This window comes from Neofelis nebulosa, chromosome 1 (assembly GCF_028018385.1).
Source record: "Neofelis nebulosa isolate mNeoNeb1 chromosome 1, mNeoNeb1.pri, whole genome shotgun sequence".
Taxonomy (NCBI): Eukaryota; Metazoa; Chordata; class Mammalia; order Carnivora; family Felidae; genus Neofelis; species Neofelis nebulosa.
Window position 1 is genome coordinate 46,273,815 of NC_080782.1, and position 25,149 is coordinate 46,298,963.

Genomic DNA, 25,149 nt, shown 5'->3' on the forward strand with positions numbered 1-25,149 from the left:
AGAGTTAAACCCGCCCCCTCTTCACAGGGGCAATTTCTAGGCTCAGCCCATCATGGTGAGGATGTTCAAAGGGGTGGGACTGGGAGGACCTGGATGGAGAGCATTTTACCTCTTGTTATTTTTATCTACCAATGCTTTAGAGCCTGGTGTGTCCAATATTGTATGATATGATGCCTAGATCCTTGCTTTTTTGTCTGGTGTTGGCTGGGTGGTCCACAGTAAGCCAGTCCTGAGGAGCCTGTCTCATCTCACGTCACCACCTTCCTCTCCTTAACAGATCGGTTACTGGAATGAAGATGATAAGTTTGTCCCTGCAGCCACCGACGCTCAAGCTGGGGGGGACAATTCAAGTGTCCAGAATAGAACATACATCGTTACTACAATCCTAGTGAGTACTCAGTCCTTCATTGAGGTTATCTAGATGTAAGCTAGACCAACACAAAGGTTTTCCCCAGGAGCATAAGCTGGTTGTTCTTCTTGCCGAAACCATGCTATAGGTAGAAAGAGGGAGTAGAAAAAGGAGTTTCCTAGAAATTAGAGATGCTGTCTTCACTCTGGTTCTGCTATGATTTCATTTTGTATACTGGGATAAGTCACCCTCCTTTGAGCCATAGTTTACCCATATATGAGACATAATGGTGAGACTAAATTATGGTGGTTCTCAGACTGTACACTCCTTCAGTAGAAGCCATTTTCTAAGAAAGTCTCCTAAAAGCCAGCACTTTAGCTACTTTATATCCACTGAACTGCTGTGATTTTCAGTGATTGCCTGTGAGAAAGCTGGAGACTGTTTAGGGCCTACTTTCCCAACATAGTCCCCTAGAGGCACCTCCAAAAAATACAAAAGCTCCTGGAACATAATTTAAAAGGGTGAGCTCCACATGTGAATTATGAAATATTCTTATTTTAAGAGTTCACTTTCTTAGCCCAAGAAGTTTTGTAATGGAGGGAGCAGAAATGCAGGAAGTAGGTTTAGGGACTTAGAGAGACCAAAGTTAACCAACGTTGTTGACATCTTTCCCTGCCATGCCAAAGTCCTCCTTACCTATGAGTGGACCCACAACCCACATTCTCTCTCCCCCATTTTTCTACCAGGAAGATCCGTATGTGATGCTCAAGAAGAATGCCAACCAGTTTGAGGGCAATGACCGCTATGAGGGCTACTGTGTAGAGCTGGCAGCAGAGATTGCCAAACATGTGGGCTACTCCTACCGTCTTGAGATTGTCAGCGATGGAAAATATGGAGCCCGTGACCCTGACACCAAGGCTTGGAATGGCATGGTGGGAGAGCTGGTCTATGGAGTAAGTTCTCCACAGGGTGGGGGATTGGAGGACAGGGAGAGAGTTTGACAGAAAATAATTTGGTGGTTGGCTGGCCCCGTCCACAGATGACTATTGGACCCCCTAACTTAGTATAGTTGCTGCCAAAAAGATGAGGTGTTCAAAATCCAATATCTTGAGACATTCTTTGTTCAAGGCTACTTACTGGTCCCGGCTTTCTCAGTTCAGTCTTGTGACTGCAGTTGATCATGACCTAACACAGGCAATACTGGGATTCAGAATGAGTTTTCCTGAGGCAGACTGCTGAGTTGCCACTCCCCTGCTCAAAATCATTTATGGCCCCTCCATATAAACTTCTTCCCTGGTGCCAGATGCACCCTGGATTCAACCTAACTTTCTAGTCACTCACCCCAATATTACCTTTCCGATACCATCCACTTCAGCAAGACCACCCCTGAGTCACTCTGTTCTCTAGAGTGCTCCCTTCCATTAAGTACCCCCAAACTCCTGTCCCTTCTCCAAAAATCTATATCAAATATTGCTTTTTCCAAGGTGTCATTTCTTTCTCCCCATAACAGGTATTAACTCTCCTTTCTAAGTGCTCTTGCCTTCCCCTGCAGGATTTAGTTTCTGTTTCTGTTGTGGCTTACCTTGCCTTGTATAATAGTTTTCTGTGTAATAGGAGTAGGTCTCTCTGTCTTTATATCACTCACTGCACTTGAAATAACACCATGCACGATTGCTATAAAATCTTCAATAAGTTGAAGCATTTCTGAGAAGCCACTGAATGTCTGAATTGCTTTAAGTATTTAAGGAATCACTGAGAAGTAAAAGATCTGATCCCTGTCCCCAAGGATCTTAACATTTTATGGGGTAGAAAATACAGAGAGAGAGTAGTAAAAGATAGTATGGTTCAAGGATCAGGCAAGAGGCTAACATGAGTTTGTCTAGCCATCAAGAAAGATATGGAAACTGAAAATTGCCCATGTTCAAATAGAGAGAAAGGCAGCCCAGGAATTTCTAAAGTACAAACAATAGAATGGTGATGGAAATAAGAGAGGTATAAGGAGAGTGCGAAAACATTGGTCATTGGGGTGCCTGGATGGCTCAGTCAGTTAAGCCTCTGACTCTTGATTTCAGCTCAGGTCATGATCTCATGGTTTGTAGACTCAAGCCCGCATCAGGATCTGTGCTGACAGCATGGAGCCTACTTGGGATTCTCTCTCTCTCCCTCTCTGCCCCTCCCCTGTTCGTTCTCTCTCTCTCACTGTCTCTCTCTCTCTCTCTCTCTCTCTGTCTCTCTCTCTCTCTCTCTCTCTCTCTCTCTCTCTCTGTCTCTAAATAAATAAATTAAAAAAGAAAAGAAAGAAAACAGTGGTCATTTGTGTAGAGGGCTTGGATTGAGCAGTCAGGGCTATGGTTGAGTAAGAAGTGACAAGGGGAAGAATGGATTGATTCAGTGGGTACTGGGAGATGATGAAGATACTTGAGTAGAGAAACAACAAATGTAATGTAAGAAGTCAGCCACTACTTGCAGGAAAGGGACCACCACAGCTTTACTCATAGAAACTGAAGATTATAGGCAGGGTCTCTGAGCAGAAGCATATACTAAGTCACAGGTTGATGTTGAGTTCCGGCCAGGATGAAGCAACCATTTAGGTTAAATTCCATTCTCCAATATCAAGGCAATAGGACTCATGATGGCCATGGGAGCCATACAAAGGGAACTCAAAAAATAGATGAAATAAGGAAAATCTTCCATAGGAAAGTGGCTTTCAAGATGACCTAATAAGATGGTTAATGAGTTGAGGAGTGGAATGTACTTCTACCCTTTCTCCTCCCTCTACTTCTCTCACTCTGGGAAGCTCCACTGATGACAGAGAGCTGGACGGTTAACGCTGCATCTGGAGGCTGGTTTCCATGGGAACCTCCACTAGCATTCATGTTCGACCTCACCCCATGGACCACAGTTCCCTTAGCAAAAGGCCTGTGATCCTGGCAGAACAATGGTATGATCATCCTGAGGTCAAGCTTCCCAATAGCCAACAGTCAGTGGTGGGTCACTGGCTCATCAGTAAGAAACCAGAGTTACCTCTGATGCCCCAGGGCCAGCCCTTTCCCATCCATCCCGTCTCCTCCATCAGGCCTGTCCCTCTGTGCTCTATAAACTGTGTTCTCAAGACTCCATGATGGGCCCAATTCAACATCCTCCCTTGAGTTTTGGTCTGGCTTTCTTTTTCTGTACCCCTGAGGAAGAATAGAGGAGTTTGAGGAACTATCTGTCAGCCACAAATAACCAGAAGGTCAGACAAAACTCATTTGGAGGCTCCCAAATTGATTCTTTCTGTGCCTTTTAAATAGTTAAGCCAATCAAGGTCTCTTTCATCTTCTTTTCCTCCACCTTGTTCTTTTTTTTATATGAAATTTATTGTCAAATTGGTTTCCATACAACAACAAGTGCTCATCCCAACAGATGCCCTCCTCAATACCCATCACCCACCCCCCATCAACCCTCAGTTTGTTCTCAGTTTTTAAGAGTCTCTTATGTTGTTCCACCTTGTTCTTATCAAAACCTGTAGTAGTAACATTTCCACAGGTAGTATGTGCCCGGTGCCATGCTAAATATTTGACCCACATTATTTCATTTCCTCCTCCTAACAACCCCATAAGACAGATACAATTATTTTCCACATTTCATAGATAAGGACACTGAGGGCCGGGGGGGGGGGGGGGGGAGGGCGGGTATGTAATTTGGCAAAGGACAGCTAGTAAAAGCAGAGTTGTGACATGCAGCCTGGCTTTTGAACTCCAAGCCATCTGAGCACTGGACTGTAAGGCTACTGTTCACTGGCGATGGGCATAGCAATAGTGTCTGCATTCTCAGATGCCACATGCTACAAATGAAGTTTCTGCTTCTTGCATGGATTTGGCTTTGTGCTTGATTCACAGGTGGCTTCCCTGCCTGTCCTTTGTCTTGGTGGAGCAGAACGAGAGTGAACTTTGACGGCAGGCACCTGCAAGTTATTGAACCGCTGTAAAACAGGGAAAGTGAATCCCGTATCCCCGGGCTGGGGTGGGGAGTTTACGTACACAGTGCCTGGCTCAGAGTAGCTCTCCAACCTTAATGGTTTTCTTCACATTTCGCCTTTACCTACAACATCAAAACTGTTTACTGTCTCCCCAGTATTGTTTCTAGACATCACATATTTTGTTTGGGGCTCACCTAGGTCAGTGGTTCTCAAAGTGTGATGTCTGGACCATTAGAATCAACATCATTGGGGAACTTATTAGAAATGCAAATTCTCGGGACACCTGGGTGGCTCAGTCAATTAAGCATCTGACTTTGGCTCAGGTCACGATCTCATGGTTCATGGGTTCAAGCCCCGTGTCAGGCTCTGTGCTGACAGCTCAGAGCGTCGGAGCCTGCTTTAGATTCTGTGTTTCCCTCTCTGCTCTCCCCAGCTCATGCTATTGTCTCTGTTTCCCCCCAAAATAAATAAATATTAAAAAAAAAAAAGAAATGCAAATTCTCAGGTATCACGCCGAGATCCAGAAACTCTGCCACCTGCATTGTTAAAAGCCCTCTAGGTGATTCTGACGTATGCTTAATTTTGGAAGCTACTATCCTAATGTCAATTTAAGTAAATAATTTTGAGGATCTGTGGAATGCTTACACTTCACAGTATTCTCACATATTTGAATTCTTTTGATCCTCACAAAACCATCCTATCAAATAGGTAAAGCAAAAAATTATTACGCCTTTTTTTTTTTTTTTTTTTAGCGAGGGATTTGATATTCCAAAAGACAACAGTTTCACTTAAGGCCACATGGTCAGCAAGTCACCAGCAGAGCAGCCAGGTCTAACTTTCCCAGGTAAGCTCTGCCTTTGACCAATCCTGCAGAGCGCCACTAACAACCTCAGGTGCTGGAAATCACCTCTTAAGACCTCTCAGTCAATGTCAGACAAACCGAAACACTGCAGCTTTGCACAAATCACCTTCCCTCTCTGGACCTGAGTTTTTCTCTATAAAGTAAGGTCATTGAATGTGGCATCTCCCACTGTGTATGTCTCCTACACAGATGGGTCTCTTTTGATGCTCAGGGATCCACGGCCAGATAATTTTAGAAGTATTACATCTACTTACCTCTCTTGGAAGTTCTCAGTGCATAGTGATCTTCTAAAGGTTCTGAGGAGTCTCGCCCCACCTGTTTAAGTTCATATTTCCTAGATTCATGTTTCCTAATTTTCACACTGTTTTTATGTTACACTTATTAACATCCTTTCAGAAATAATGTTCTATGAAACAAATCTTGGAACTGCTGAATGAACTAAGCATTATGATGATGTGCTTCTGTGATTTTTCCAGTCCACAGTCCCTTTCATTAACTCACTTCAGGAGGCATCAAACGAATCCATTCAATTCCTGTTACCATCTTCAAAGCTGGTCTTCATTCACCTCCCTTTTGGGTAACATGTAGTAGTCCCTCTAAGTCATTTCCATTACTTTTCTCCTCCATTCCTTTTCTATCTATATTAGGGTACAGACAAAAGAGTAGGTATCTTCTCCCTTGCACTTGCTTGTAAGTATTTGCAAAATAATAATAATAATAATAATAATAATAATAATAATAATAAAAGATTTATGCAGTGACTATTAGGAAAAAAAAAGCAGAATTACTATCAAATTCACATTGCTTTATGGAAAGTTTCTTTCCCTGGGTGAGATCTTAAGTCATTCTGAAGCCAGGGTTTTTATTCCACTTGAAGCACCTTCTCAAAAACCCCAGCCAATGACAGTAATCAGCCGAAATCTTCTCTATGCAACACCAGTCGGCAGCTAAGTGGGGCACTCATCTGCACACATCTGTCACCAGTTTCACATCTGGACTGTTGTGCATCATGAGAGAAAGCCATCCACCTGGAACAGACTTGCACAGATGTGTCTCTCATTTCAAAAATGAGTTTTGTGGCACCTGTCCATGGAACCTTCTTGGGTTTCCAGGATCTCTTGATCTCAAGCCAACAGAGCAGTGGATTTTTATTTGTGTAGATGCCAGTGCTTCTGCCATTAGGGAGAGGGAGGAAGGACCGAAGAGCAAGGATGGTGATTCCACATGCTAGATGCTCAAAGATGAGCATTTCTTGCAACCTTTTTTATGTTTGTCTACATGGATCCGAATTTTAAAAATTGAATTGTTTGTATGTTTCTTAGGCGTCTTCACGAAAAATACTTGTGATGCTTCTTTTCCTCCTCTCTTTAAGGCCTTCACTCATATAATTCCCTCCTTCTGAAATGTGTGCTGTGCCAGAGCAACAAGATCCTACCCCTCTTCAATGCCGAATTTATGTGTCACCTCTTTTATGATGTAGCCCCCGATCTCCTCAGCCAGAATTAATGCCTCTTGTCTCCTGTATCATTGTGTATCTCTTGGCTAGTACATCCAGCCTACCTGGTAGACTGAAAAATTGCGGAGGAGGGGAGGGGTGAGAGGAGGGAAAGGTGGATATGTATACCAACCTCTCTTACTAGTTTGTAATACCCTGAGTGTAGGGACTGTAGCTTACCCTCAGCTTCCAGCCTAGGGCTTGAACATAAAGAAGTGCCCAGTAAGAGTTTATTGAGTTAAATTTGCCTTTACCACACTATTAGCTAGGGATATCTTGGCTGCAGGTAAAAGAAACCCAATCCAAACTGGCTTAGGCAAACAGAAGGGCTGGCTCATGTTCCTGGGAACAAATAGAATATATTAACCCATCTTCCTTGGAGTCTGGGGTAAGCCCTGAATTTAGCATGGCCCAAATGACATTCTGGATCAGTTTCTAAATCTCTCACTCTGACTCTCAGGGCTAATGCTCATTATATGGATTTGAGTCCTATACCATTTTTGAATGAATCATTCTGACCAGGGAAACGAAGTATACCGATGGCCAAACCTGGGTCATGCACTTCACTATGTAACCAGAGTGATTAGCTGATTTGAACTACAAGGACTGAAAGTAGACAGGAGTGGTTCTTCTTGTGGAGGAAGGAGGCATGGCTGCTGGGAAGGCAGAAGCCACATATATCACAACATCCCCTTTCTAGTAAGGTGAGGAAGATGCCCTAACAGTTAGAACTGTCAAACACTGGGATGATCTCTCCTATAAGATAGTGAACTGATCATTCATTTGTCAGAAATATAGACAGTAGGAGGAATTAGACTTCTGAGTTTCTTTTCAACTCGCACATCCTTTAAAATGCAAAAGAATATTCAGTGGAGAAAGAAACAAAAGAACAGAGAGCTGCTGAGCTCAACTGCATTTTTTCTTCTTCTTCTTCTTCTTCCTTTTTTTTTTTTTTTTTTTTTTTTGCAGAGAGCCGATGTGGCCGTGGCTCCTTTAACTATCACCTTGGTCCGGGAAGAGGTGATAGATTTCTCCAAGCCATTTATGAGTTTGGGGATCTCCATCATGATAAAAAAGCCGCAGAAGTCCAAGCCGGGGGTCTTCTCCTTCCTCGATCCTTTGGCTTATGAAATTTGGATGTGCATTGTCTTTGCCTACATTGGAGTGAGTGTCGTCCTTTTCCTGGTCAGCCGCTTCAGCCCCTATGAATGGCACAGTGAAGAGTTTGAGGAAGGGCGGGACCAGACAACCAGTGACCAATCCAATGAGTTTGGGATATTCAACAGTTTGTGGTTCTCCCTGGGAGCATTCATGCAACAAGGATGTGACATTTCTCCCAGGTCAGTCAGCTCTTCTCAACCCCTTTGCTCAATGCTTATTTTTCTTGGAAAACAAAGCAAATATTGGAAAGTTAAGAGATAGGAATTATTTCCAGACTTCACTGTATTCAGCTTTTCAGCTATGCTTTACAGCCAACTGTCCAGTGCATGCTGTCCATCGGCTGGATGCATCCTGTGTCTGAGCCAGCTCTGTCTGCTATCTGGTTGATGTGCTCCATCAAGAGTAATAGGGATAATCACAAGTCTGATGTTCTGTAGCTGCAAGGAACAGAGAAGGGATGGAGGAGAGTATGGTACAGCTAACATTTAGTAAGCACCTACTATATGCTAAGCAAGGGTTTGAGTCCCATACATCCATTATCTCACTGATTCCTCACAGAAGCATAAGGTGGGACTCTTGTTATATCTTCTTTCATAAATGAGGAACCACACAAATGTTGAATATCTTGCCAAGGTTACAGAGCTTGTAGCTAGGTGAGTTGAGATTCAGACCACCATCTTATGCGACTTTCTAAATGATGGAAGGAGAGCACTGAACTATGAGTGGGTTCTAGTACCAGCTATAGCATGCTAGGAATGGCCCTGAGTAGGTCACCTGACCTAGCAGACCTAGGTTTCTTCATTTTTAAGAGAAAAGGGTTCTCTTTTTCTTAGTTCTGAACAGACCTTGGAAATAATCTAGTTCTAACGGTGATGTAAATTTGTTTCTTGTAGTTCGAACATGGGATTTCTCAGAGGTGCCTCAGATAGTGCATTGAGAGTGCTAGGGTGCCCAAATCAGTGAGGCCGCAGCCTCCACATGGAACCACAGTAGGTCCACTTTGTCTGTTTTATACATTAGACTGCAAATATTATTGTTTTTTCAAAAAAATGATTCCTAAGCCAAGAAAGAAAAAAAGGAGGAAGGATGGAAAGGCGGCGGGGGCATAAAAGAAACTTGAAAACTCCCAATCTAGCCCAGTCCTCACATTTATTGACCTCCTGTCTTTGTGTATGATGTTCTTTCAACTACATTCTGGAATGTTCATGTGACAGATCCCCTCCAGTTTATCTGATATACAAGCACTGACTATATTTCCCTTTCCTTTTACAGTTGTTCAGTGTCTATGAACTCCTTTTCCATTAGGCAGTCCCTTGTAGACTACCAAGTTTCTAAAGCATGTGGGGAGGCATGACTTAGAACTTGGCTGTCATAAATAGATTTGCACACATTGTCACCTTCTGGGGGCAAGTTACATAAATATTAAGGCCTTATAGGCAAGTGCTGGAGGCATCTTAGCCACCTGTCTGTTTTGCATTTGAGTGTCAATGAGAACCAATATTCCTGAGTAGCAAAGGAATAAAATCTTCCTAAGGATCTTCCCTCAGGACTCATTTTGGCTGCTGTATAATTTAGGTAGTCTCATTGTTCACCATTATAATCTTGTTTTTCTTTAAATAAGAAGACAGTTGGGGGGTGGGGTGCGTGGGAGAGGAGGTGTGAGACTGGATGCTTGGCCAATACTGGCAAACACATGGTGAAGAGTAGACAGAACCAAGAAGGGGAAGGACTTGCTTAAAAATAAATCAGGCCAGTAGATAAACAGTGGGAAGAAATGACTCTTAGCTAGTCAGTATAACATAGGGCCATCACAATATGCATATGTCCAAAAAGACCCATGAGCTTGTTTTTCTCCATTATTTCCTTCATCGGTGGGCATCTCACCTTCTAGTGGCACCCAAGTGGTCTGACCTCAGGATACGTTTTCAGAGTCTCCACCCATTCTCCGATTGTCTCAAGTTGGTGGCCCACAAAAGCTAAGCCCTCTGGGAGGCATGTTTGTGTTTGATCCACACAGAATTTGGTAATGGTTGTGCAAAGCCGAGTGGCAGCCACCCCCTTAGCTGATCCTTGCACACTCCACCGCACTGCAGCCCCCAGGTAACCACCTTCATTCCTTTGTTACTCAGCTGACCCCTGGGAGAGTATTTGAGTTTGTGACCTCAGGCTGCAAAAGGATTTTCAAACATTGTCTCCAGGTCTTCTAAGGGTTCCACTAGAGTATCTTAGGAACCGACACTGAGGTGAAAATGAAACTATGAAGGACCCATCCCAGCCTCCTTCCTCCCAATCTTTGATAGAACACCTCCACTCTATGCCTGTTTTTTTCACTGGTAAAATGGAACCGTTACCTCCTTAAGTATTGTTATGAGGTTTAAAATAGATTGATATATGTAGGACCCATAATATAATATCCAGGAAGCACTATAAGACAAGGGCCATTTTTTGTTATTTTACTGATTTTATATATTGGGCTTCTACTAAACTTCACTGGAAGAAAGGGTGCTCACACTGATGTGAAAGCCACTAGACTTCTCCCTTCTTGCGAAGTGCAGGACAAAGCAGAAACAGCCAGTGGTTGATCCCAGAGACCAGCAACACCAGGATTCCTGAGACTTCTTCTCACAGGAACTGGGAGGAAGGATTTGTCATTTTGGATTAAAGAGTCTTACAGACAAAAGGGTAAACATTCCAGAATAAGAAGTAATATCTACTTGAGGTGGACTTTTCCTTATCAGGCCCACCCTGGCCGTTCCCAGAGCTTAGAGGCCTGTAGAAACCCTGAGAGTCAGAGTATACACTACAGTGTATCCTGGAAATACACGCTAAAAAGAAAAGGAATGTACTTCATCTCACTTGGGCCATACAAAAAAGACAAGGACACTTAGACAGTGAGTGATCAGAGCCAGAGACCAAGCAAGCAGCTGCAAACATCAACAGAAGCTTTTATTGTTGCTGTCTATGTATTCCCTGATGAAGTCATACGTGTCATGAGCCTCTGACATGCAAAGTACTGTGTCAGAGACACTCTGGGTGCTGTGGTGGGAAGAACTTTAAGGGGCTTGTTTGCATCAAACATCCTTTCAAACGAGCTTCAACTAGTTACTCTTGCTGTTTAAAGAAAATATCGTAAATCCTCACTAATTTAGAATTTGGAAAACCAAGTGCCATCTGAATTACATGTATGTACATTCATACACAAGTAGCTTTATCTCTTTTAATCTCTTCAAAGTTCATGTTAATGTCTGTCACCCAAAAGCCAACAAAATGTAGATAAATGTGGTTGCCTGCAATTAACACAATAATCTGACCACAGCAATATGAACAGATAGTTATCTTTCTTACGTTATTAGAAAAGCAGAAGTAGTCAGTGGTTCATGGTTCAGTGAAATCAGGATCTGCTGTTTTGTGACTGTCTTGACATTTTCTCATATTCACAAGATGGCTACACCAAGATATTGTGTCTGTGTTCAAACAACAAGAAAGGGAAGGAGTGTTGCCATTTCTGTCTCTTTGGATCAGAAAAACAAAAGCTTAATGGAATACTCCCTACCCCAGCAGCTGATATCTGCTTCTATCTTATTAGTGAGAAAAGTGGCCCTTCCTTCCTAGTGGCAAGCAAGGCCAGTAGAGCAAGAATTTAGGTATTCTAGCCTCTAGAGGGGAACATATGGGGATAGATGTTGGGGGGTCAACCAGCAGCACTGGCCACAGTGCCTGAAGTCAATGTTTTTCTGCACTTATATCATGAATAAATCATCTGTAATTAACATATTCAATGACATATGCCAGTAAATCCTCTTGAAATTCTTTAAAGACTTTTCCCACATCCCTTTAACATATTTATATGTGAAATTGGTTTTGTGTAATCCATTTTAATATTCAGAGTTACAATTCAGTTTAGCTGTGATCACACATTACAATTTTTTTCATTAGGCCGATGGTGAGATTAAAATGCTATCCATGCATTGACTTCATAGGCCTGCTTCTTGTGTCCAACAACTTATTTTTAAGAGATCTTTAGATTAATTTTCCCATGGAGAGGAACATTTTGAGAAGAGATATATTAAAGGAGGGACAAAACTGTCAAAATAGCAAAATTTATCTTTAGTTCCCTCAACCTTCTTTTCTGTACCCTTTTCCCCCTATTTGTGACCAGTGTCATTCATTTATTGGCCATGCATGGCATGCTGCAGTGGGCTGAGGATATGACAATAAATATCAATGAGCAGCATGGGGGCTGGAGTGTTTGCTTCAAGGATCTGGCAAGAATAGTGCTGTAAGACAGACATTAAACAGGCAATTGTGAATGTATAAATTGTGATGTGCTATGAATAAAATACTATTAGCAATAGATAATAAGGGAAGTATAATTACAGGGGACTTACTTAAGGAGTTCTGAGAAAGTTTCTCTGAGGAGTTGATAGGTGAGAAAGAGGTAGGCTTGCATAGAACTGAGAAACATACTAGCCATGTGCAAGGGTCTGAGATGGAAAAGAGCTTAATGCTTTCAAAGATGCAAAGAGTACCCAGTGAATGAGAACAGGGGTTTGCGATAACATTAGAGAAGTAGGCAGAGTCAAGATTATGCAGGACCCTGGACTGTAGTATAGATTTGGAGTTTTACTTTCAATACATTGAGAAGACATTGGAGAGTTTTAAGCAAGGCAAGGATTGATTTACATGCTAAAATACCACTCCAGGGAGCTATGAGGAAAATGAATTGGGCAGAGAACAGTCAAGAGTGGAAGCAGAGAAACCAAGCAAGAGGATCTTATGGCTGTCCAGAGGAAATTACAGTGATGGAAATTATGATGGTCAAGGAGATGGATTTGTGGGCTACTTTGAAACTCAAACTGACAGCACTTGCTGATGGACTGGATATATGAGAGTGAGGAAAGGGAAGAGTCCAAGGTGGACCCAAGAGGTAGGGAGCATTTGGAAAACATGGAACCACAGTTCCAAAGACCTTTAGCTTTGGGCAGGATCATTAGGATGATCTGGTTTATCCATCTCATGTTATGCACAAGGAAACTGAGGCCTAAGAGGTGAAAGGGATTTCCTCTGAGGTGACCAAGACAATCCCTTGGGCCTGTTGATGCCCAATCCAGTGCTGCTTACCAGGCAGTCTCAACCCAAAGTTCTATTTATTGCCTGCAAGTGAGCTAAGAAGGAGCCTCTTCAGCTCTTTATTCCTACAGCCCCCACTTACTTATTGGCTTGTCCATGGAGTCAGTACTTTTCTGGGTTCATATGACCTTAGTAAGCAGAACAAGAGAGGTTTAGAAGGTCCTAGAAGAATAGAAGAAAATGGGAAATTATGACTGCGGCTTTCAAAACTCTTTTATTCCTGATCTTAAAATGTATCAGAATGTATGATAATTATCTCCACCTAGTGAAGATAATTAGTCTCAGTGAGAAGTCTCAAGTGGAAGAGTGATGGCACTTTGGAGATCTCCAGGAACCTTATACCACACACACCTCCACCCCAGCTAATCTACTTGTCGGGCCAAGCAACTGATTCACCATGGGAACAGGATAACCAATGAGCAGATCCCAAACTAAAAACCAACGACAGTCTGACCTTTGCATTCATACAAAAGTTCCATAGCAACCAATATGCCATGACACTGAGAAGTGATGAGAAATCTACCCCGTGCACCTCCTGTTTTCCCACCTCCCCTCCCAGAGGCAGTCATGCAAATCTCCTTCTCTTGCTCATCTTGTGTCATTTAAGTGTTGCAGGAGGAAGGAAGGGATGCTGAGAGTAGAAACGCGGGGAAGTTGATGGAAGCCACCTGAAATTATAGAATATTTCGCCTTTAGAAAACATAAGCCTCTTGTAGGACACAGATTCATTGTTGCAAGGAAGAATATCACAAGGGCGTGTAGACAGTTATGATGCAAGAAATGTGTGACAGATGCTTTGTGCCTTGGGACTAGGCTTGGGGGTTTCTGCTGGGACCACCTGCATCAGAATCACCTGTCCGTCTCCATTGACCCAGATGAGGGGATTCTGCAAATGTGGCAGGTGTGATATGCGCAGGGACTGTCTGGGGGTGGCCCCATCCCTGGGGGACTTCAGCTCAGTGCCTCCTTCCCTTTCAACTTTAATCCTCTGCTACCTGGTGGCTAGACCCAGAGCCAGGCTCCAGTGCCCCGCAGTTTCACAGACCATTGAGAAACACAAGAGTAGAACTTTCAGAAGCTCCAAAAGCCACATGGAAGTATTAAAATGAATGCAGTGAAAGGAGGATAAAGGCTTCACTGGATACACAAATGAAAAGCATCGTTTTCTGCATCTTGGCCAGCAATTGTGGCCATCAGTAAGAGGGAAGTCAAATTATGCTCTCTCTCGCTCTCTCTCTCTCTCTCTCTCTCTCTCTTGTGCTCTGAAAGTCCAAGGTTTGAACAGTTTAACTGAAGGGAGATTAATTTTTTTTCTTCCAAAATCACAATATGCAAATTCTCAGAAAGTGTTTCACTAAGCTGAAAGAGATGGTTAGGGCCATTTATTCACTCATGAAATGTTTATTTAGCACCTATTATGCAACAGATTTGGTTCAAAGTGCGATAGGAGATATCACTGAATAAAGCAGACAAAACTCCCGCCCTCCTAGGAGCTTACTGTTTAGTGGGAGGAGGCAAGCAATAAACAAAACACCTGTAAAATGTCATCAACACCCCCATCCCCATTTGATAGGTGAAGATTCTGGTATACAAGGAGGGGAAGGACTTAGGCAAGGTTGCATAAATTGTGAGTGTAAGCTCAAAAACACAAGAATGGAGGTCATCTGTGGACTGTGGTGAACTGGGACATGCATAAGTCAGCTGGAGAAGGCCATTCCCACTCAGTTCTAGACAGTCACTGCCCTGGGAACACTGTACAAATGAAACAAAACATGCCAAGATCCAGCTTGTAGGCCACCAGTTGGAGACCCCTGGAAGAATGGCAAGGAGTATAATGTACCACTGTGTTTTTAATGAATTTAGACACACTTGAAATATTACATTTATGTACTTTTTAAAGGAATTTTCCCTATTCCTCCTCCATTTTTGGTTCCAAGTATAAAATGTGATTGCTATGTTTTTCTCACCTTTCACATGCCTTAGAAAATCCAGGCCATGGATGGGGGCTGCACTAGAAGAGAGATGGTCCCTATGTCTTGTTAACTAAAAAGGCCTGCCCATGACAATATCTTCCTATGTTCCACATTTTCCTAGAGAAAACTTCCTGTTTCCTTTTAAACTTTCTCTGCACATGCAGCATCTGGGACCAGAAGACCCAACTGTTCATTGGAAAAAAGTACGAATTCTACATAGGGAAAAGTAAAAGCATTATGAATTGAAATGATGGAATGTATGCTCGTACTCCTATGAGGAGTCTAGTGGTTTTGAATGTGAGTTAGGTACACCATCCATCTGTGGCAAATGAATACTTTTGCCCTAGCTATGTTCAAGGAAGATAGTAGGCAAATTAAGCCTAAGGTACCAAGCAGAAGGTAAATGGTGTCAAGCAGACTAACAGAAATGGCACATCTAGGTGACAACAGTCCTGGTGTGTCTCCAGTAGCTTAGGAGGGCCTTAAAATAAGGAAGCACAGTACTTGCTGGAGGCAGAATGCAGCTGTTGTCACAAGGGGCAGGCCCACAGGACTGGAGGAGGGGGTAAAGGAGCTTACTAGGAAGCGCAGTCTCAGCCTGCTGTTAGCCCACCGGGGGAGTCACCGCCTCTGTCTGTCTCACTTCTCCTTCTTCAAAATGGAAACAAGATGGTCCCTAGCATGTCCCCAGCTAAGGTGTGTCTCCCTTCGATTCCCAGGTTCAGCCAAGGCTTTGGCCAAACCAAGTTGTGCTTCATTTTGATTCCCCAGCCCTTGTCTGCCCTGGTCATCCCTTCCACTTGGAGTGACTGTTCCCATCTTTCCTGGTTCAACTCTTCCCCCTTCACAAATACTGTCTTCCCAGCCCTGATTACTCCTCTGAAGCTGTGCCTCATAATAATGGTTATGCCTAAACTCTGGAATAGGGTTGCTGCAAGTGAATCCTAGCAGCCGTGCAAGCATGGGAAGATTGCTTCCCTGCACGTCAGTTTCTTCTTCTGGAAAATGGGGTTAAGAAGAAATACTGAAAGTGTATTTTGAGTATAAAATTACATAATACCTGGAAAGCTCCTCCTTTTGTACAGGGCTGACCCAGAGACAGTAAGAGTTGTTGATGTTGCTGGTGCCATCACAACTGTCCCTGCATGTCTCTGAGAGTGTCCTTCACCTTCAACCCTGCACTATAGTTACCATGTCTATTCCTCACTGAGACATAGACTGGCAAACTGATCTCTTCAGCTCATCTAAAACCTGACACCAGGTGTTGTGTATTCAAACACACGCTTGTTGAATTAATACGTCACTGTCTAAGGATGTCATTTGTTTCATTTAATGGAGAGAAAGCAGTCCAATGGAGAGAATTTCTGGTCATCACTAACTATCTGTGTCATATGGAGAAACTCAGTCCTCGTCTGTGAAGGGACTTAGAGATAAAGCAGGTAGAATTAGAGAAAAGGAAGGTGAATAGACCCAGAAAGCAATGTTTCCTGTTATCCTAATATTGCCAGTTACTCCATTTCTATCTCTTGACTGGAAAAACAGTAGTAATGATTGTTTTCATTTGTTGAAACTACTATGTGTCAGGCACTCTGGTGTTAGATCACATTACTTATCATCATGACAACCTCTACCTCGGTACATCAACACCATTCTATAGATGAGAAAACTGTGGCTCAGAGTGATTAACTCTCTTGTCTACATTTATACAGCAGAAATGGGATTGGAATCTGTGTTTGTCCAATCTCAATACCCATGTTTTATCTTTGACAAATTTTAGTCTTCTAAAACCAGACATCTTCTAAAGGTCCCTGAGGGCTCCCTGTAGATTATTAGAATTCATGAAAAATAACAAAAGAAAGGTACCCATTTTCTTCTGTGGGCTCCCTAACGCTGATTTTTTTAATGGACCTTTTTTTGCCTTGGGTTTTCATTCCATTATTATTCTTTACAGTTTCTGTGTCTTTACAAGCCATCTACCGAGGAAGGAGAGGTGAACACCCAAGAGTGCACTCTGTCCCCACCAAGAGGGAGTGCAGTGTGGCCAGCTGAGTGAGAGACAATTGAAATAGAGACAAAAGCAAAGATACAGGTAGTGCTACCTCAGAGAGGCCAACCTCTTGGCCTCAGCTGGGAGGTGACCGTGGCATAGGGTAGGCTTCATAGTCACAGCCAAAGGCTGGAAAGGGCATGTGATCTCTTTAGCTACAGCTCTTTAGGTGGGAGTGAGGTAGAGGGAGAAGAGGCAAAAAGGATCACAAATGGCCTTAAAATTGTTAGTGGCGGGGGGAAGAAACATCTAGGGTGCACACATTTATCCTACAGAAATGGTTGTGCAAATATGATAAGATGTATCCATAAGGATGTTCCCCCTCACTGTTTTTAAACATCCAGAAGTTGCCTACAGTCCACCAGTAGAAGCCTGCTGATAGAAGTGATGGTTCATCAGCCAGGGGAACCCAATGTAGCTATTAAGGTAGAAGAGCAAGGATGTCTATCCTACTTTGTGAAGATCTTCAGGGTTGCATAGTGGGGAAATAATGGGTTGCTGTGATTCCACTGGTCCCAAATTACAGGTCCTTTTCACTACACCAGGCTGTCTCTCTGGAACACAGGGAACTAGGGGAATGTGTAACTGAGGGCTAAACTCTGAGGCCTGTGGATATGGCGCTAAATTTATTTCTGAGGAAGGAAAAATTAGTGTGGGCTGTGGTAAAGAGAGGCCTCTGGGAAGCAGTGGGCTGTGCCTTGAAAGATGAGATAAGATTTTCTACAAAAGCAAAGAGAAATGAAGAGGGAAATCTCTGGCGGGGGAATGTTGTGAATACAGGCAGAGAGCTCTCAAAGTTTAATGATAAACTCAATACTGTGACTTTGGGGGACCTATAACCTCTGTAAAGCCATTGGAGTAGCACCCAAGAAAAGAGTCTGAGGTGGGGAAGTTTGGGATAATTCTTCAGTGGCCATCAGGAAGAAATTCCTAGCTCTCCATGGAGCACCTTTATTGATTGGTGTTAAGGCTTGGTCTATCATGGATGGAACAATGTCAGCCAGGTCTAATATCTAGAATTCAGAGGATCCTGGCTGGGCACTCAGGGAGTCCCTGCCAGTGCTGCTGCCAGTTATTTATCTCCTGAGCAGCACAGAAGGAGCTTTCAGGCAGAAAGATGCCTTCCTTATCTGTGGGAAGTCTGGCTAGGCACCCACCTAATATTCATCTTCTCTTTTATGTCCTGTTCTCTGTGTAGATACCCATTCTGGGGATGGGGAGAGAGATTGGAGAGGGAGTTTATTTTGTTTTACTTCTGGTTACTATGTGTATATATTTCTGTAGACATCAGGGAGGATTAATCCATCAAATGTTTTAACTGAGCCCCATCTTGGGCCTAAACCTTGCCTTAGGCACAATGCTAAGCATTATGGCAGATGGAAAGAAGCAAGAAACAGGAGTTCAGACCTCTGACTTTACAAGTCAGTAGAAAAACCAAGATACACAAGGGAAAAAAAATGGATAATAAAGCAAAATATGTATTTGGATAATTCCCAAGTGCAAGATTGGTAGTCAATAGGTAGAAAAAAAAAAGAAAGAAATATCACTGAGGACTAGAGTGATCTGGGCTGGCTTAGTGAAAAAGGAGAGACTTGGGCTCGTCCCAAAGGATAGAGTTACATGTCTAGAAGGAACTCCAGGTAAGGCAATTGGGCAATGGGGGAAGCTCAAGCAAAGAAGGACAAAGTATCCCAGTATTCAGAGACACCTGGGTTTGAATCCTAGTCCACCAGTTACTAGCTGTAAGACGTGAGTCAGTAACTTAACTGCCAAGCCTCAGTTTCCTTTCAACATGGGGTTATCAATGCCTATATCACAGGATTCTTACAAGAATACATGAACAAACAAAAACCAAATCATGTTGCCTAATGCCTAGCATAGGCCAGGGTTTAAAAAATCTTAATTTTCTTTCCATCCTTTTGTGTTAATCACATCACTTCTCTTCCACTTTATCTCTGGCCTCCCACCAATCATTTATTCTCTGCTGAAAGGTTTCTAGGACTCAGTGCATGCATCTCCTTATCTGGCCCAGCACTGGCAGAGGGAAGTTCAGACGCTACTTGCAGAAGAAGGAGGAAGGCTTCCAGTTACAGTGTTATGACTGGAGGATATGGCAGCCTCACTCCTCCTATCCCAGGGTTATTTCTCTCTTAAAGCATAGACACGAACTAGATCTGAGCTCCCATCTGCCTCCCTGGCAAACTCATCTCCTGGGCAGTGACGTGTCCCTGCCAAACGACTTTGTCTACCAGTCCTCTCCTTACCTCCTGGGCATCTGATTTTGTTTCTTCATGGTCAGCATTACAGTGGTTTTCTCTAGTTCCCAGAGTGACAGACACTGGTTATGCAGGACTTATAAATATGTAGGACTTTTTCAACAGAGTAATTAAGGGCATGAGCTCTGGAGTTAGACCTGGGCTTATTTCTTCCTTTTAATTTTCTGTGTGACCCTTAGCAACTAGCTTTGCACCTCAGAGTCTCTGTTACTATTGCTATATAACATGAGTCTAAACTTGTGGCATAAAACTACAGCTGTTTTATTATGTTCATGGAATGCATGGGTTAGGAGATTTTGAAGCTGTTGTCCTAAATACCTACAGGTGCCCTCTCCATGCTTTGCTTGGGCTTCCTTACAGCGTGATGGTCAGTTCCAAGGACAAGGGACCAAAGAGAAGGTGGGCAGAAGCTGTGTCACCTTTCATGACCCACCCTGAGAAGTCACATAGTGTGACTTCTGTTACAGCCACGAGTCCAGGCATATCAAAAGGGAAGGAATCTTCAGTAGGACAAGTGTCAAAATCACATTGTAAGAGGAACATGTGGAATAAGACAGATTGTTGTTGCTATATTTGGAAAACACAATCTGTGGTACCTTGTATATAAAGTGAAAATAATCCTTTTTGGAATCATTGTAAAGATTAAATAAGTTTTTAAAGTACTTAGTGTGGTATCTGACATGTAATCTATAAAAGTCATGCATTCATTCATTCATTCTCCCCCTTCCTCTCCTCTTCTCCTTTCACCTTAACCTCTCCATCCCTGCCTCTCTTTCCCAGAGTAGAGATATAGACACATATGTGACATTTATAGTCAGTGCTTATTAATGTGTAGTCAGTGCTTATTAATATTTTGCATCCATAATAGATGCTAGTAATTATTTAAGCTAATGAATCTATAGATTAGGTCCCTAATGAATCTACAGAATAGAGCCTTAAATGTCAGGTAGTTTCTTACCTAATCATCTCATTTTATACTTTGGAAAACCAAGGTTGAGAGAGTTTGCAAAATGGGTTAAATTAACACGGAGCATTTTATAATCCAGACTTCAATGAAGCAATTGTGTTGAAAATAAATCAAGTGACCCTAACAATGAACAATTTTTCAAATGACTGATGTTTAAATTTCAACACCTTTCAGGATATGTAGGGCCTTTAACTTCACCATAATCCCTAGAGGCAAATGAAAAGGGACAAGAGGAACACAGAGCTTGGTGTGTTCTTATTTTGCAGATCTGAACACTGAAATGAGCCAGGTCACTGCCTTTGCTTTTTTGACACTATATATATTGTTCCTGCTCCTCACAGCCAAAGGCACCACATTTAGGCAATATTTGCTCAGTGAATCAGCAAAGCAGAACAGAGATAGCAAGATTGAGATGGTGTGCCTTTTCATCCCTGCACTGAGAAGTAAAGCTGAGGCAAACAGAACAAAAGGGGCATGGTTTATTTTTCAACAAAGCTGTGTAGGGAGCCTAGCCGGCTAAGGACAGGAGTCAGAAGGCATAATTGTGGCCAAGTAACCTGGGGCCAGTCACTTTCCTTCTCATGCCTCAGTTTTACAGTCTGAATGATCTGATTTTACAATGTAAAGTGTTTACTGAGCGCTTGTGACCAGTTCTCTTCTTAGTTCCATGAAACATACACAGAAATAAGAAATGCCTGATCTTTGCTTCAATGATGCTTATAATCAAACTGGGAAGATGTGACTAACACATAAAGAACAGAGAACTTACCAAGCCCAGGTGTATCTTGGGACCCAAGTGCCATCCAAGGATGACCCAAAACGGAGAGATGAATGTTGGTAGAAACTCAGTCCTCATCTACACATCTGGCTGGAAAGGGAGAAAAGGCAGACACATCATTAAATCAGAAGCAAATCCACCAGGTTTCCTTACAAAGCCAATAGCTCCTAAATTTCATTATATCTCCTATATCAGAACTCAAAGAAGAAAAGGAGTATTTTTATACTAATACAAAGAAGATTCATAGTTCTTTTTTTAACCTCAAGCTCTTTTTTAGTCAATGGATTTTTCCCTCTTAAATTTGATTTGAAATGCTGAGCACAGGAAGATTTTAATTAGAGTTACTGTTTTCCTCTTATCTTCCCCCTTTGACACACAATTTACTTTTTAAAATTTTACAGAGGTATAACATACAAATAAATAAGTGCACAAATCATAAATACATAGGTCAATTAATTTTCATAAAGTGAAAACACCTGTGTGACCAGAACGAAAATTAAAAAATAGAACACTACCAGGATCTCAGGTACCTCTTTTTGCTTCCTTCCCCATAGAAGAGTCATCACTACCCTGACTTTTGACATCATAGATTAATTTTACTGATTGAGCTATTTTGAGTCTCATAAGTAGAACCATACAATATCTACTTTTTTGTGTCTGGCTCTTTTTGCTCAGTATTATGTTGTGAGATCCATCTGTGTCGTCACACTTAGATGCAGCCCCCATCCTCATTGTTGTATGGTATCTCGTCATGTAGAGACATCATAATTTATCCATAAATAAATCCATAAGTGTGACTATCTTTGCACATAAACGTTTTGGTTGTTCCCAGCATGAAGCCATTATAAATAATCCTGCTCTTTCTTGTAAAAGTCTTTTGATGAACATACAGAATTTCCACTGGGTACATACCCCTGTTACAGATTGTGCCAAAACTTTTTTGCCTACTATTTTCTAAAAGCAAATTTACATCCTCGTAAACAATATATGTGTTCTAGTTGCTTCATATCTACCTTTTTCATTTTAGTAAGTGGTGTCATAATATCACATTATGGTTTTAATTTGCATTTGCCTGATGACTCATAGCTTTTTCATATTTATTAGCCATTTGTATCGCATCTTTTATGAAGTGCCTTCGAAAAAATTTTCCTGTTAGGCAGTTTTTTCTTATTGTTGTTATATTATAAAGCATTCTTAAATATTTTTGGTGACACATATTATGAGATGTCCGTTATCAATATCTTCTGTTCTGTGGCTTGTCTTTGCACTATCTTGGCAGTGTTGTATGATGAACAGAGATAGTTTTAATGTAGTCAGTTTCACAAGTTTTTCCTTTATGGCTAGTACTATTTGTGTGTTCTTTTAAGAAGTCTTTGGCTACCTCAAAACCATGAAGATATTCTTCTATAATTTCTCCTGAAATTTTACCTTTCACATTTAGATTTGTGCATCCCATAGATATATGCAGAGTACAGGATCAAGGTTTGTTGTTGTTTTGCATATGGATTTCCTATTGAGCCATCATGATTTATTGAGAAGGTCATCCTTTTTTCCCCCACTGTATGTCCCTTCCTCATAAATCAGGTCAGGGGCAAGTGGGTAGCTCAGTCGGTTAAGTGTCTGACTTCAGTTCAGGTCATGATCTCACAGTTCATGGGTTCGAGGCCTGTTTCGGGCTGTGTGCTGACAGCTCAGATCCTGGAGCCTGCTTCGGAGTCTGTGTCTCCCTCTCTCTCTCTGCCCCTCCCCCTGCTCATGCTCTGTCTCTCTCTCAAAAATAAGCATTAAATAAATAAATAAATAAATAAATAAATAAATAAATAAATCAGGTCACCAGTTGCATATAGGTCTATTTCTAGACACTTGATTCTGTTCTGTTGATTTACTTGTTTATTCTTGCCCTTCCTCACCCTATATAATTACTATAGTTTTATAATGCCTTGATAACTAGTAACCAGATGCGTGGAGAAGGTTGTTCATGGGTGTTAAAACAAAGGCTGGATAATTCTCTTGGGGGTAGGGGGTGGTATAGAAAGGATTCTCATATAAGATCATGTCTGCAGTGTTTTTCTAACTGTGAGATACCATACTGTGATCCCATTGGAACATCAGGATTGTGGTTTCTCTTGAAGTTATATAATAAATCAATAGCTGAAACCCAGTCAGTGATTTTTCTGGGCAGTTTTTCAAAACACCTAAAAGTGATAGATAAAGCTCAGGACACTTGTGAGTACAAAAGGCATCCTTTAGCATCCTAACATGGAGCATGAGGCTGCCAGAGAAAAGGCAGAGGATTAATTCTCTTTCATTTAAATTAACCTAATAGAAAAAATTCCATGTCAAATGAGTTCGAAGGTAATGGGGAACAAAAAGGAATTTGTTGTGCATTCAAAATACGGCTGCTTTTGTTGACTTTTAGTCTCAACTCAATGTGTGAAGAAAGGTGTGGATTGCATTGGCACACCATAAGAGAGATGAACAAGCAAAAATTGTAGAGTTTTTTTCAGATAGCATGTTTTGTGCCAATTGATTCTAAGGGTATTACTAAGTAATTAATAGATGTGTTGGGGCAGTTAAACTAGGGGTATTGACTGAGTCATGAATCATCCTGGTCTCAACACATGATAAAAATAAAAATAATTCACAGAAAAAGCAAACTCATCCATAGGCTTGAACCACAGAGTAAAAATTTTTCTTTTCAAAATTTGGTTCTATTTTATCTTGTGAATTACCCACACTTGTTTAAGTCAACTGTACTGAAATGCTAGGACTTTGAAAAGGATAAACAGTGTTCCTTTTTGTTGCAACAAAACAAAACCCCCACATTCAATAAATCAAAACTGTACTGACAAAAATTGAACAATTCCATCATTTGCTGAAACCTCTAAAACCCTCAGATTTGTTTGAATATTTCTATAAACAATTCAATCTATCAGAGTTGGCAAAAGTATATGTTAGAGCACTTACAGTGGACAAAACTAGGCTAGGTAAGTTGGATATTCTGAAGGAGAATAACATGTGGTCTCTAAACACTCATAAACACATACCATTATTTTTTACTTCATTTAGTGGGGGGAAATGCCCATTAAATAATTGAACATGGGTGCTAGCTCTCTTATCTCTGCCCTTCAGCATCATAGCACTCTTTACATACTATTACAGTTGATTTTTAAGTACCTAATGTATAGACCATTGCTTTTGAAATTTTTTGTGCATAAAAGCTGTCTAAGGATTTTGTTAAAGTGAGGTTCAAATTTAGTAGGTTTGGGGTTGGGCATAAGATTTTGTATTTCTAATAAACTGCCAGGTGAAGCCAATGCTGCTGGTCTAAGGACTGCATTTTAAGTAATCAAGTTGTAGTCTCACTCAGAGCTCCCCAAGAGTAAGGACCTCTTTGTCTTGCCCACCACTATAACACTAGCACCTACCACACAGAGCCTTGATGAATATACGCTGAATGAAGAAGTAAATAAATGTCTAAATATTACTTATGATTTGCATTTATCAATACATTTTTATATTGGTAGACATGAAAAAAGTTTAACAGTATGGGCATAAATACCAAAATAAGAATAGGCATGACCTACAAAGAAAGCATGATGGAAAGATGTAGGAAGTAAAATAGATGGAAAAGTAGTATCAAATTATAAAGGGTTTTGAAAAACAGGCAAAGGACTGAATATTAGGTGGGAAATAAAGAATAAATCCATATAATTTCCTAATATAAATTGGTACAATTGTTCTCTAATATAAATCAATATGATCTCCTAATAAATAGGAGAGTGGTGGGCTGATAGTTTTGCGATGCTTAATCTGGCAGAAATGGCCAGAACAGCAGTAGGCAACATATTTCTCTTAATCCTTAAGACACTGTGATTCCATGAGTCCTCTTTTTTCCTCAACTAAAATGTGAGCTCCCTAAGAGCAGAACCCAATTTTTACTCATCTTTATATCCCGGTTTCCAGCAGAAGGGCTGATGTATAGCAGCCACTTCATAATGTTCCATGTTTGGATATGCCACTCATGGTAGTCCATCAGCGTCATTAAAGTCCCAGAAGAAAACAAAAACATTTCTAGGGTGTCTTGATTGTGGTATGCCATAGAGAGTGTAAATAATCTAAAGCAGAAGCCAGGAGAATCCATAATACA

The 25,149-nt window shown here is 41.6% G+C and overlaps 1 protein-coding gene across 3 annotated transcripts in view; it reads left to right on the plus strand.

The window, feature by feature from the left end:
• Positions 1-25,149, plus strand: part of GRIA1 (glutamate ionotropic receptor AMPA type subunit 1) — a 306,881-nt gene that overhangs the window by 211,255 nt on the left and 70,477 nt on the right. For all 3 annotated transcript variants that reach the window (XM_058720887.1, XM_058720886.1, XM_058720895.1), the window contains 3 exons: positions 278-388; positions 1,096-1,302; positions 7,637-8,007. In XM_058720887.1, coding sequence (XP_058576870.1) covers positions 278-388; positions 1,096-1,302; positions 7,637-8,007 — 689 coding nt within the window. The remainder of the gene's footprint in view (positions 1-277; positions 389-1,095; positions 1,303-7,636; positions 8,008-25,149) is intronic.